The sequence below is a fragment of the Microcebus murinus genome, chromosome 3, assembly GCF_040939455.1.
Source record: "Microcebus murinus isolate Inina chromosome 3, M.murinus_Inina_mat1.0, whole genome shotgun sequence".
Taxonomy (NCBI): domain Eukaryota; kingdom Metazoa; phylum Chordata; class Mammalia; order Primates; family Cheirogaleidae; genus Microcebus; species Microcebus murinus.
Window position 1 is genome coordinate 2,264,094 of NC_134106.1, and position 14,423 is coordinate 2,278,516.

Below are 14,423 nucleotides of genomic sequence, written 5' to 3' on the forward strand. Positions count from 1 at the left end.
CCCAGTGCCCACCCGGCCGGGGACCCCCACAGCGAAAAGTTATATTAAGTAAAAAAAAAGTCATTTAACATGATATTAAAGTAATAATCTCTTTTTCATGTTTCATCCTTAAAAATGAACAAGTTCCATTTGTAAAGACCATTTAGAAATGAATCTCTAAAAAAAAAAACCCCAAAAAACAGTAGATCAGCACATATTTTAATTATTAAAATAGAATCATACTTGACAAAAGCAAGCCCTGCGATACTTTTGTTATCATGCTACCTGTGTACATTTTAATCCTAGAATTGAGACAACAGTTTGCTTAAACATCTAAGGTTTGAGTTTCCTCTGCATAGTGGGAAGCAGACCCCCAAGACCAGTGTGGAGGTGATAAAAATCCTTGTAAAACATAAGGATTATTTGGGGCTTTTCTATGATGATAACAAACTAGGCATAACTGTTTCTTAAGAGTTGTTAAGTAGAAACACAATGTACTAATTCTGTTGTTAAAATTTAAAAGCTTGATTTCAAAATAGCATAGAAATCTCACACTGAAACACTACTAACACAGATAATACACAAGTTAATTATATACATGTACAGTCACAGGAAGACTCCACACGGGTGATTTTAACAAGGCAGGCAAAATGCACAGGCATTGAACATAAGGTAATGCTGGGCCGTGAGCACAAATCACGGTGGTTCCTTTGTTCTGAATGAGAAAGTGGCATAAGCAACTCAGGGTGTGCCCCTAGCGTGAGAGCTCCTCCCCCACACCATGCCCACCCCAGGCATCATTTTGGGAGAAAAAAGTGTCTTCTATCAGCTTAGCTGTGTTACCTGCTCTGACTCCTCCTCGCAAGGCTGGCACAGTACCCAGAGCGGGCATCTGGTGAGCTCATGCTAAGGGATGACAGTCCCAGTGTGACTGCAGAGGACGCTTTACTAACAGGGCCACGGAACTAGTCTCGACTGAGCAAGAAAAACTGGAGGCGACTTGCTGACATTTCCAAGATGCTTCCTTGTAAAAATCATTTTGTGCCAGGAGTTGGCTGTACTCCCAGCAAGAACAGGTCCCTAGGCAGGATTGTCGCAAGAGATTTGGAAATAACAGAAGTAGAGAAATAACAGGGAATAGAGAAATAACCTAGACAAGAGACAAAGTGTAGTTTGAAAAGATGGGGGAGTCAGGGGTCCTCCAGCATTCCCGTGAGCTGTGAGGCCCTGAGTGAAGTCTCACATCAGTGTTTACTGCTGCTGCAATTAGTTGCCAGTGGTTACAGAGTTACATGATAACAGATAGTTCCTCTAGGTTTAAAGACTCTCCCAAAGCTTCTAGAGATCCCTTAATTAATTCTATCTATGTGAGCAAACGGGCACAAAATCTTTCTAAGGTAAACTTCTAAGCCCTAAGATAAAATTACCAATTAGCAGAAAGACTAAACAGAACTATAACCTGGCTCTTTATTTCTTTATCTAGTTTCTTGTTGATTGAGACAAGTCAGGAGGGAAGCAGGAACTATCCCCAAGGCCAACTGTCTCTAGCTGCAGGTGACTGCCCAGTGAGCGGGCATTGTTTGATCAGTTCTCTACATGTGACCCCCTACCGAGCCTTGTCTTGCACAAGCGTCAGGCTCAGGCCTCCACGTCCGAGACAGTGCCTCCTGGCAAAGCAAAAACGCTCCTGAGCGGTGAGATGCCCTCCTAAGGCAAGGCAGCTCTTGATCTGCTAACTGACACATTCACAGATTCCTTCAAGGCAAAGCCCTGCAAAACTCCTGAAACCTTTTATTTCTTAATCTGTCAACAATTTTTATAGCTCCTTTCATTAAAAAAAATTCTGATAGAATAATCTTGAAAAGGAAAGATAATCTAGCTACATGTCTACCGTACAGAAGCAAAGAGAAAACAACTGATCTTCTGTGCGGTTCTCGTCGTGTTCAGGACCTTTCGCAAGGCACGAGTGAGCTCCCGGGCAGCGAGCCCTGCTACGCCGTCTGCACCAGGAATTTCACGTACTGCTCCCGGGCTTCAAAATGGTCAGCTGGCCGGTTGTACGCTGTCCACACAGGGTCTCCCACGAAGAGCCGCATGGCCTTCACGTAGTTCTAGGAACCAAACACATCCAGCGTCTTATTACGCCAGGTGGCTTTCTACTTATTTGTAATGATTTATTAACACACATGACTGTGAATGCTTCTTTCTGTTTTTATTCTGTGTCTTCACAGTTTCAGGTCACACCGTATCCGCTGACCCGAAACTGGTGTCAGGTGTTACTGGCAGGTCCTTATGCTCAGGCAGCCAAACACCTGCAGTGGAAGGAAGCTCAGTGCACACTACAAACACACCTGTTATGAAAACCAGCATGATCTCTAGCCTACTGGGGCGCTCCACTTTCCTTTCTGTCTCCCTAGCGTACAGTTTCCCATTAGAACTGGGGCCCTCCCGTTGCCGGCAGGCAGGAGTGGAACATTTGCCACCGCTCATCGAGACAAAATGCACATGCCTTTTAATCCAGTTTTCACTTTCAGAAATTTTTCCTACAGAAAAATACACTTCAGTACAAAATGACAAGCATGGTGGTTATTTATCATGGCACTGGTCACAACAGCAAAAAACACAAACACTCTACATGCCCGTCATCAGGGATCATCCATGCGGTGGAATGAATCAGTGGTTAAATAAACCCGCGTGTATGGGCCGGGCGCGGTGGCTCATGACTGTAATCCTAGCACTCTGGGAGGCCGAGGCAGGAGGACTGTTTGAGCTCCCGCTGAGGCGGGAGGATCGCTCAAGGTCAGGAGTTTAAGACCAGCCTAAGCAGGAGCAAGACCTCGTCTCTCCTAAAAATAGAAATAAATTAATTGGACAGCTAAAAATATATAGAAAAAAAATTAGCTGGGCATGGTGGCGCATGCCTGTAGTCCCAGCTACTCAGGAGGCTGAGGCAGGAGGATCGCTTGAGCTCAGGAGTTTGAGGTTGCTGTGAGCTAGGCTGACGCCACGGCACTCACTCTAGCCTGGGCAACGGAGTGAGACTCTGTCTCAAAAAAATAATAAACTGAAATAAACCGGCGTGCAGCTGACAAGGAGCACTGCGCAGCTACACCCGGAGAGGGGCTCCTTACTTTGGGACAGAAATGAGCCCCAAAGCACAGCGTGCAGAACAAAGTAAAATGCGCCGTGCGTGGTCTGCTGCCCCTGCGTGAGGAGGAGGACAGAAACACACTGATTCACGTTCTCCTGACTATGCAGAAAGTCTCTAGAAAAAACTTCTAAAAACATACTGCTGTCGCCTTCAGGGAGAGAAACTGGGGGCCCGGGGAACTTTTCACTGTACACCCTTTCGCAATTCTGGATTTTAAACCATGTGCACTTATTGTCTACTCCAAAATGACACTAAAATCCCAGGTTTAGTCCAAATCACACCCAGAGAACCCAAGAACTACCCTATTTCTGTTTTTATTGACAGTCCTACTGACTGCGACTGCTGCTAAATTCTAAACGGAAACGCTCTGAAAAGTGACACAGTGACAACCCGACAGGTGCCTCGCAACGTGGCCCCAGAAGTGACGCAAAGTGTGGCTGGAATTTCTCTGAGCGCAGCAGCGGGGCCTCTGTCTCTCCGTCTGGCCAAGGCGGGCACGTTACCGCGAGAACAGCGGTACAGCGGTGAGGCTGCTGACGCTGCCATGAAGCAAACAGCTGTCACCCCGGCGTCCCAGCCACGGCTCCAGGTGATCTGTCTCTGAAGCCCAGAGCCGGGACGCACAGGGTCTGTCCCCGTCACTGTCAGGCAGCACGGGTGGCCGACACCACGGCCGGGGCCGCGTCGGGAGTCCAGACCTGAAGACGAGCCGGCGCTCCTACCTTCTCGTCCACCGTGAAGCGGTGGTAGATCCCCGCGGGCAGCGTTATCATGTCCCCTTTCTCCATGGCAATGCGGATCCACTTGTCCTCGGCGTCCCTCACGTCGAAGTACCCACTGCCGTCCAGGATGTAGCGGATCTCGTCGTCCAGGTGCAGGTGCTCCTCATAGAACATCTTAATCTAGTGCGGGGGACACCTCTGTAAGTCTCCCGGAGAGCAGTCACGCAGTGGCCCAGATCCGCCCCACCGCCCGGAGCCGAGCCTTCGACAGAACAGAACGGAGGGGAACGGACCTTCTCTCTGTGAAAATGGAAACTGCACTTGCTGAGAATTACCACTGCACTAAGTCCAAGGGGGAGAGTTAGAATGTTCTATGAAACCTACCAGTGGCCGGGCAGGAACAGAAAGAATGAACACTCACATAGCACCACGTGCCAGGTGACGTTCTAAATACACATCACCAAGCACTCACAACCCCAGGAGGTAGGTACTCTATGCCATCCCGTTTTACAGATATGGGAACGGTGGCACAGAGAGGCTAAGTCACTGGCCCGACCTCACACAGCGAAGCTGCCCCAAAGACACGTCAGCCCCACGCTCACACCCAGCCCGGTGCGCCACGCAGAGCTCATGCTCCACAGCTGGGCAACACAGCAAGACCCTGCCTCTCCAAAAAGTTTTTTTAAAACTTTGGCCAGGCACAGTGGCTCACGCCTGTAATCCTAGCACTCTGGGAGGCTGATGCGGAAGGATCACTTGAGCTTGGGAGTTCGAGACCAGCCTGAGCAAGAGCGAGACCCCATCTCTACTATAAATAGAAAGAAACTAATTGGCCAACTAAAAATATATATACAAAAATAATTAGCCGGGCATGGTGGCGCATGCCTGTAGTCCCAGCTACTCAGGAGGCTGAGGCAGGAGGATCACTTGAGCCCAGGAGATTGAGGTTGCTATGTGCACCTATAGTCCCTGCTGCTCGGGAGGCCGAGGCAGGAGGAGCTGAGGCTTGAGGTTGCTGTGAGCTAGGCTGACGCCATGGCACTCTAGCTGGGACAACAGAACAAGACTATCTCAAAAAAAAAAAAAAAAAAAAAAAAATTAGCCAGGCATGGTGGCCTGTGCCTGCAGTCCTAGGTACTCAGGAGGCTGGGCCAGGAGTATTGCTGGAGCCCAGGAGTTCAAGGGTATAGTGACCTATTATTGAGCCACTGCACTGCAGCCTGGGTGACAGAGTAAGACCTTGTCTCAAAAAAGAAAAAAAGTAAAATAAAATCTTTTATTTTCCTTGTTCCTCATGGATCTAATAGACAACTGTATACTCAAAGTAATGACAGTGACAACATATTGGGTGATTGTGACATGTGGGTAGTGAGATAAATGACAGCAGTGCTCTAAGGCTCAGTCCCCAGCCCCCAGGCCATAGACAGGTACCAGTCTGTAGGGGACCCGGCCACAGAGCTTGGTGCTCAAGCCCTCACAGCCCAGCCTGTGGAAAAACTGTCTTCCATGAAACCAACCAGTCCCTGGTGCCAAAAGGTTGGGGACCGCTGCTCTGAGGTCTGGAGGGAGGAACTGGTAACACCCAGGCACTGGGTAAACATATATTGCAACCTCTAAGGCAACCACTAAAAAAAATTGTTTTTTATTCGAGACAGAGTCTCTGTTGCCCGGGCTAGAATGCCGTGGTGTCAGCCTAGCTCACAGCAACCTCAAACTCCTGGGCTCAAGCGATCCTCCTGCCTCAGCCACCCGAGTAGCTGGGACTACAGGCATGCGCCACCATGCCCGGCTAATTTTTTCTATATATATTTTTAGTTGTCCAGTTAATTTCTTTCTGATTTTTAGTAGAGACGGGGTCTTGCTCCTGCGTAGGCTGGTCTCGAACTCCTGACCTTGAGCGATCCTCCCGCCTCAGCCTCCTAGAGTGCTAGGATTACGGGTGTGAGCCGCCACACCCGGCCTAAAATACTTTTTTAAATGATAAGCTAAGAGGGAGAAAAGAGGATTATATAAAATGCTCAATTAAAGCCAGACAAGGCAGAAAAAGAGAACATAAAAAAAAAAAACAACAAAGAACAATGAATGGAAAACAGTTACAAATACAGCAGATATTAAATCTACTATATTAATAATCCACTGAAATGTGAATGACATAAATACACCAATTAAAAGAAAGAAATGGTCAGAACAGACTTTTTTAAAAAGCAACTATATATGTTGTCTGCACGAAACCCACTTTAAATACAAAGACACAGACAGGTTTAAAGGAAAGGGATGGGGGAAGATATACCATGTTAACACTACTCCGAAGAAAGCTGGAGGAGCTGCACTAACCTCAAACAGGGAGGAGCAGCAGGGAGGAAGGGACGCTGTGCAATGACAAAGGGCCAGTTCTCCAAGAGGACGTGGCAGTCTCTAGCACGCACGCATCTGACAACAGAGCACCCAAACACGAGAGATGCATGCAGAAACAGGTCCACTGCTCGTTTCTTGGTTTTAATTTATTTAGAGACAGGCTCCTGCTCTGTCGCCCAGGCTGGAGTACAGTGGTGTCATCATAGCTCACTGCAGCCCCAAATTCCTGAGCCCCAGCGGTCCTCCTGCCCCCGCCTCCCAAGGGCTGTGATTACCGAGGCCCAAGTCCGCTGTTAGAGCTGGAGACTGCGACACCCCAGCAGTAACTGACAGATCCAGCAAGCAGAAAACCCGTAAGGACACGGCTGACCCGAGCAGCACCATCAGCCACCCGGTCCTACCTGCCACTCAGACCGCTGCATCCGCCACCAGCACAGCACGCTCCTGTCGAGCTCACACGCCACGCTCGCCAAGACGGACAACATGCCGGGCACAGAGCAAGTCCCAGCGTGTCTACAAGGACTCACATCAGACCACGTGTGTTCTCCGACTACAGTGGCATTAAACCACAAACCAATAAAAGAAAAACCTCTAGAAAAAAATCCCTAACTCATTAGAAACTAACACATATCTTATAAAAAGAAAAAAAAACCTGAATAAGCCAAAGATAAAATCAAAAAGGAAATTAGAAAGTATCTTGAACTAATGAAAATAAAAACAGAACCGGCCGGGCGCGGTGGCTCACGCCTGTAATCCTAGCTCTCTGGGAGGCTGAGGCGGGCAGATTACTCGAGGTCAGGAGTTCGAAACCAGCCTGAGCAAGAGCGAGACCCAGTCTCTACTATAAATAGAAAGAAATTGATTGGCCAACTAATATATGTAGAAAAAATTAGCCGGGCATGGTGGCGCACGCCTGTAGTCCCAGCTACTAGGGAGGCTGAGGCAGGAGGATCTCTTGAGCCCAGGAGATTGAGGTTGCTGTGAGCTAGGCTGACGCCACGGCACTCACTCTAGCCTGGGCAACAAAGCGAGACTCTGTCTCAAAAATAAATAAATAAATAAAAATAAAAACAGAACCTATCCAAATATGCATGATGCCACCAAAGCAGCACTCGGAGGAAACTGACAGCACTGAACAGCTCTCCTAAGAAAGGATTCACGTGAGTGACCTCAGCTTCTACCTCAAGAAAACACAAAAAGAACAGCAAAATTAAACCCAAAGGCTATGTAATAAGGCAAATAATAAAGAGCAAAAACCAATAGGCTGGGCACGGTGGCTCACGCCTGTAATCCTAGCACTCTGGGAGGCTGAGGTGGGAGGATCGCTTGAACTCAGAAGTTCAAGACCAGCCTGAGAAAGAGCAAGACCCCGTCTCTACTAAAAATAGAAAGAAATTAATTGGCCAACTAAAAACACATAGAAAAAATTAGCCGGGCATGGTGGTGCATGCCTGTAGTCCCAGCTGCTCGGGAGGCTGAGGCAGGAGGATTGCTTGAGCCCAGGAGTTTGAGGTTGCTGTGAGCTAGGCTGACGCCACGGCACTCACTCTAGCCTGGGCAACAAAGTGAGACTCTTCCTCAAAAAAAAAAAAAATACCAATGAAATAAAAATAGAAAAAGGGAGAAAATCAATAAAACCAAATTGAGAGAATCAATAATATTGATAAGCCTCTACCCACACTCTGGAGGAGAGAGGACACACGTTTCCACGAAAGGAAGGACAGGACAGCACCGTATGTGCCACGGATGCCAAAGGGACAACAGGGATAATCCAAACGAGTCGCCGGCGGAGAATCTGACAACTCCTGTGAAAGCACAAATGCCCTGAAAGACACAAACTACCAGCGTGCAGTCGAGAAGCAGATCACAGGAACAGCCCTGTATCTCTTACAGAAATTGAATTTATGGTTGAGAACCTTCCCATGCAGAAAACCCAAGCGCAGATGGTGTCACAGGTGAATCTGCAAACATAGGGGGAATAACACTACATCCTCAACAAGACTGAGACGGAGGGCCACCTCCCAGCGCACGCAGGGGGCGGCATCATCTGATCAAAATCCAGGCAGGGAGCCGGGCACGGTGGCTCACGCCTGTCATCCCAGCACTCTGGGAGGCTGAGGCGGGTGGATTGCTCGAGGTCAGGAGTTCGAAACCAGCCTGAGCAAGAGCGAGACCCCGTCTCTACTATAAATAGAAAGAAATTAATTGGCCAACTAATATATATATAAAATTAGCCGGGCATGGTGGCGCATGCCTGTAGTCCCAGCTACTTGGGAGGCTGAGGCAGCAGGATTGCTTGAGCCCAGGAGTTTGAGGTTGCTGTGAGCTAGGCTGACGCCACAGCACTCACTCTAGCCTGGGCAACAAGCAAGACTCTGTTTCAAAAAAGAAAAAAAATCCAGGCAGGGATGTGAGCCTCCCTCAAGACCCAGGGCTCCGCACCTTTTCCTCGTAGTTGGGGAGCTTGTCCCTGGTGATAGTGATGATGTCCATCCACGAGTAGTTTCTCTCCCTCCGAATCTTTTCTAACTCCGGGTCGTTCTCGTACTTGTCGGCGTCCAGCTACAGGAGTGTGAACGACAGGAGGCGGCCACGTTAACATCTCTTTCTGGGTCTCCAGTACTACGCTCCAAATGTACCATTTATCCCCTTGTCACCCCAAACTCGTCCTCCTCCACCTCCTGTCCACTTCCTTCGATGGACGTCCCAGGCTCCAGACACCAGCTACACGTAACGTAGTTCTGTTTGGTTTCTACCTCCCTTCCCTGATGCAGTCCATCCTGGGGGACTCTCTCATAGTTTGAGGTGACATTCTCATTGCCTCAAGCCTGTCCAACCTGTCCCCGGGCCCCTCTCTGTGTCCTGTTTCTCTGCCACCATCCCCCTCGGTGGGTCTCATCGATCCTCTATGGCAGGGGTCCCTTTTTGGCACCAGGGACCAGTTTTACGGGAGACAACTCTTCCACGGACAAGGGATAAGGAGTGGCTGGTTTGGGGATGACTCGAGTGCATTACATTCATTGTGCACATTATTCCTATTAGTATTACTTTGTAATGTATAGTGAAATCACTATATAACCCATCATAATGCAGAATCCGTGGGAGCCCTGAGCTTGTTTTCCTGCAAGTAGACGGTCCCACCTGGGGGTGATGGCGGCAGCGACTGATCTGACAGGAGGCGGGGCTCAGGTGGTGCTGGGAGTGATGGGGAAGGGCTGTGCGTACAGGCGAAGCTTCAGTGGCTCACCGCCCCCCTCCCGGCCCTGCTCACCTCCTGCTGTGTGGCCCGGTGGTTCCTAACAGGCCACTGACCAGTACCACAGCTTTATGGTGTAAACTAAAATAAAATTTTAAGGCTCACCCCCACGAGCTGACTGAATGTACCCCCTCATGGCCAAAGGAATATCCTAAAATTAAATTGTCTACCAGGAGGAAGGTCAGACCTCATCATGCTCCCCTCCCTTCTTGGGGACATCCTTTGTAACCCATTAACAGGCCAAAGGGTGTGCAAGACACACCTGCAGGTCCTCAATTTACACAGCAAATCTATGTCTGGTGGCTTATCTCTGATAAACAGCTCCTTATGTTGAAACATTCCAAGCTTCTAGACAAAGCTTCATGTCCTTAACCAATGACAAGCCAAAGAGTCTTTAAACCCACCTATAACCTGTAAGCCCCCCCCCTCAAGATGTTCCACCTTTTTGGGCCAAACCAGTGTATGCCTCCCACGTATTGATTTATGACTTCACCTGTAACTCCTGTCTCCCTGAAATGTATAAAACCAAACTATGACCCAGCCACAGTGAGTCCACTTGCCCGAGGCCTCTTGGCAGTGGCTCCAGGTCACGGCCCTCAAATTTGGCTCAGAATACATCTCTGTAAAATTATTTTACAGAGTTTGGCTTTTTTCCGTTGACAATGGCATATCTTTGGTCAGTTTGTTGCCCTGGGCCAAAATGTCTCACACCCTCACAGCCTATAAATATTAATAAAACTCAAGTTCAAAAGCAAGTTCATAGCCTTCTATGATCTGGCCTCAGGTGACTTTTCTACTTCTATCTGTCCCTAGTCCCCTATTTTTAAAGAAATTTACATTCTAACCCAACTAGGATGATTCACTGCTCTTGCAGACATCTAACCCTCACACTCCCACACCCTTACTCTCAACAGCTTTCTATGCCTGAAATGCCCACTCAACACTTTCACTTATTCCAGTCCTTTCTGTTCCTTAAGGCTTGGTTTTAATGCTCCCTTCTTCATGAAGCGCTTCCCTAGAGCCCCAGAGAGAATAAATCTGAGCTTCTAGTTAAAATTACTGGCAATGAATTTAGCTTTTTTTTTTTTTTTTTGGAGACAGAGTCTCACTTTGTTGCCCAGGCTAGATAGAGTGAGTCTCGTGGCGTCAGCCTAGCTCACAGCAACCTCAAACTCCTGGGCTCAAGCAATCCTACTGCCTCAGCCTCCCAAGTAGCTGGGACTATAGGCATGCGCCACCATGCCCGGCTAATATATATATATTAGTTGGCCAATTAATTTATTTCTATTTATAGTAAAGACAGGGTCTCACTCTTGCTCAGGCTGGTTTTGGACTCCTGACCTCGAGCAATCCACCTGCCTTGGCCTCCCATTGAGCTAGGATTACAGGCATGAGCCACCACGCCCGGCAAGCATACCTTTTGTTTAGCAATAAAATGCACATTTTATCACCACTACTGAACAAAGCTCTAGTTATCAATATATTATTTTCTACAAAGATGACTCCAAAAATAAGCAAATCCACTGCATGACATGTGTAGCACTATTTGCTATGGTCTGAATGTGTCTCCCCACCAAACCCCATCCATGTGTTTTGTTTTGTTTTTGAGACAAGAGTCTCACTCTGTTGCCCAGGCTAGAGTGCCATGGCGTCAGCCTAGCTCACAGGAACCTCAAACTCCTAGGCTCAAGCGATCCTCCTGCCTCAGCCTCCCGAGTAGCTGGGACTACAGGCATGTGCCACCACGCCCGGCTATATATGTTGAAACTCAACACCAGTGTGATAGTATTCTGAAGGGGGCCTTTAGGAGGTGATTAAGTCACGAGGGCCAATCCCTCACTTATGGGATTTGTGGCCTTATAAGAGAGGTGCAAGGGAGTAGCTCGCCCCTTCTGCCATGTGAGGACGACACAGCAAGGAAGCAGCCGTCTAGGAGGAACGGGCCCTCACCATTCACTGAATCCACCCGCACCTTCATCTTGGGCCTCCCACCTCTAGAACTGTAAGAAATAAATTTGTTGTTTACAAGTTACCCAGTCTAAGGAACTTGTGTTACAGCAGCAGGAACAGACAGCAACACTATTCTAAACTAAAACCATCTTACTTCCAACTGTCTGTGTGTATGAGAAACAGCTGTCACTCTGCTATGTCGCTAATAACAGATAAGCCAAGGTGCTCCCCTCTGTCCCCACTGTTAAACACAATCTATGGGAGGTGCCCTCTTCTGCACCAAGCTCCTGCACTGGGCCCAGCTGACCAGACCAAACGGAACAAATATGGAGTCGCTCATGCCAAATGCTGCACAGTCCAACTGACACTTTAACACAACAGGGAGATCCCCAAACAGACCAGATTTTCCTGAGAACAGAAGATTCCAGTCTACCTGAGTCAGGGCAACAAGGAAATCCCTTCTGCTTTAATCCTTACCAGAAAAAGTAACCTGAACTGTTGAAGTAACTTGATGTTAACCAATCAGCATTTTTTCCTATTGTTCAGTTTCTTTGGGGTCTTTTGTTCTTTTTTGTGGTTCTTTGTTCCCACCCTACAAAACTCGCTGTTCTGCCACTGCCTAGTGTAGCTTTCGTTTTATTTAGTAGAATAGAGGCTGCCAAGATTCATGAACTGAGAATAAAAGCCAAGTAGATCTTTAATTAAATTTGTTGTGATCTTGTCTTTTGACACCACGGGTTTAGAATGGTTATTAAGAAAGCATGTGGTCGGGCATGGTGGCTCACACCTATAATCCTAGCACTCTGGGAGGCCGAGGCAGGTGGATTACTCGAGGTCAGGAGTTCGAAACCAGCCTGAGCAAGAGTGAGACCCTGTCTCTACTATAAATAGAAAGAAATTAATTGGCCAACTAATATATATAGAGAAAAAATGAGCCGGGCATGGTGGCGCATGCCTGTAGTCCCAGCTACTCGGGAGGCTGAGGCAGGAGAATTGCTTGAGCCCAGGAGTTTGAGGCTCCTGTGAGCTAGGCTGACACCACGGCACTCACTCTAGCCTGGGCAACAAAGCGAGACTCTGTCTCAAAAAAAAAAAAAAAAAGCATGCAAAAATACACAGGACAACAAACCCAGAGTATACAATTTCAGCCAGGCATGGTGGCTTATGCCTGTAATCCTAGGACTCTGGGACCAAGAAGCAGGAGGATCACTTGAGGTCAGGAGTTCAAGACCAGCCTGAGCAAGAGCAAAACCCCATCTCTACTAAAAAGAAAAACAATTTAGCCGGGCATGGTTGTGGGCGTCTGTAGTCCCAGCTACTTGAGAGGCTGAGGCAAGAGGATCGCTTGAGCCCAGGAGTTGCAGATTGCTGTGAGCTAGGCTGACACCACAGCACTCTAGCTGGGGCAGCAGAGCAAGACTGTGTCAAAAAACAAAGTGGGATAAAATAAATAAAAAATAAAATAAACCACAAGCTACCATTTAAAAGTTGTATTTTACTCTTTGGCTACATTTAGAAGTCCACCTGTAATTTCATTCTTGTTCTTAAACTGTCAAATGCATAGTGAAACTCCTGGAGTGCATTAATTTGAACCCTCTAGTTTTGGATTGTGGATAAATTAACTCCACTATAAATCAAAACTCATTTTCCTCTCACAATAGCAACTCTAAGCCACTTGAGTGCTCTGAAGACGGTACCTTCCAGTAGGTTAGGTGTTAAATCTTAACCCAGGAAAAGACAAATACTAAGTGAAAACTAACACGCATGCCCATTCATAGACTGGCATCTGGAAGGCAGAGGTGAGCCCCCCACCCCACAAGAGGTCCCATGGGCGCTGTCACTCCCCTCTTCTGCCACCTAAGTGGGCCCAGCACCCGCTGACCCTGCAGGGAACAGCACTGGCCCCAGGGTGGCCGGGTATTGATCCAGTCACTCCCGAACCATCCCCGACCCCACGTGTCCTTCCCCGCGGTACTCCCGTTATCTCACAGCTAATCGAAAACAAACAAGCTCCTCAGGCCCGGGCTGTGCAAACCCGGGACGGACACCAGGGAAGGGCCTGCTCGGGCCGCCGACCCCTCCCCACCCCGGACCGCCCCCGGGACACCCCCGGAGGGCACATCCCCGGAGGGGACGCCCGCCGCCCAGGCCCTAGCTCGCTGCCGGGCGACCCCGAACACCCGCCTGGTGAGGAGACCCGGCCAGGATGGGGACCCCGGGGTCCTTAAACGAGGGAGACCAGGCGGGCGGCGGGAGTCGGATCAGCCCAAGGACCCCGCGACCCTGATCCTCCCCGGACGCCGGAGGCCCCAGAGCTGCGCTTGCGCAGGGATCCGCGCCAAGACCACCCGGCCCACTATTGAGCATGCGCAGCACAACCCTAGCGACAGCCCCGCCCACCGCCGAGCATGCGTAGGACACCGGCAGTCGCTAGATAGGCGACCACCCTATTCACTACTGAGCATGCGCACCACACGTAGGGACGGGCACTGGGGCCGCGACCACCCGGCCCACTACCGGGCATGCGCAGCACACATCGGGCCGCGGGGCCGGCCCGGAGCCGGCTGGGGCTGCGCGCACCTTCCAGTAGAGCACGCCGAGCCTGCGCAGCTGCTCCAGCCCCACCGGGAGGCCGTGCTCGGCGCGGTGGGGCCGCCGGGGGTCGTCGGGGAGGTCGTCCATGTACCAGGCCTGCACCATGGTCGCGCCTGGCCGGGCAGTCACAGTAGCGTCTGGGGCCCGAAGCGCCGGCGGACGGGCGAAGGGCTCCCTCACGGGGCGGGGCGGGCGGCCCGCGATTGGGCGGGACGGGGAGGGGCGGGGAGGGCGGCCTGCGATTGGGTGGCCCCGGGGCGGGGCGGGGCGAAGCGGGCGGACCCGCGCCTCGAGGTCGTGAGGCCTGGCGTGGGGGACCGTGTGGGAGCGGTGGGGGCGGGGCGAAGCGGGCGGACCCGCGCCTCGAGGTCGTGAGGCCTGGCGTGGGGGACTGTGTGGGGGCGGTGGGGGCGGG

The 14,423-nt window shown here is 49.9% G+C and overlaps 1 protein-coding gene across 2 annotated transcripts; it reads right to left on the reverse strand.

The window, feature by feature from the left end:
* Positions 1–177: 177 nt before the first annotated feature.
* On the reverse strand, positions 178–14,203 carry ADI1 (acireductone dioxygenase 1). 2 transcript variants are annotated; one of them, XM_076000524.1, is made up of 4 exons: positions 13,994–14,203; positions 8,650–8,769; positions 3,853–4,032; positions 178–2,090 (listed from the first exon to the last, which is right to left on the reverse strand). In XM_076000524.1, the coding sequence occupies exons 1-4, from the start codon at positions 14,111–14,113 to the stop codon at positions 1,971–1,973; spliced, it is 540 nt and encodes a 179-aa protein (XP_075856639.1). In that variant the 5' UTR covers positions 14,114–14,203; the 3' UTR covers positions 178–1,970. The 2 variants fall into 2 exon arrangements, with proteins under 2 accessions (XP_075856639.1, XP_075856638.1); XM_076000523.1 differs by lacking the exon at positions 13,994–14,203 and adding an exon at positions 13,598–13,795.
* Positions 14,204–14,423: the final 220 nt, after the last annotated feature.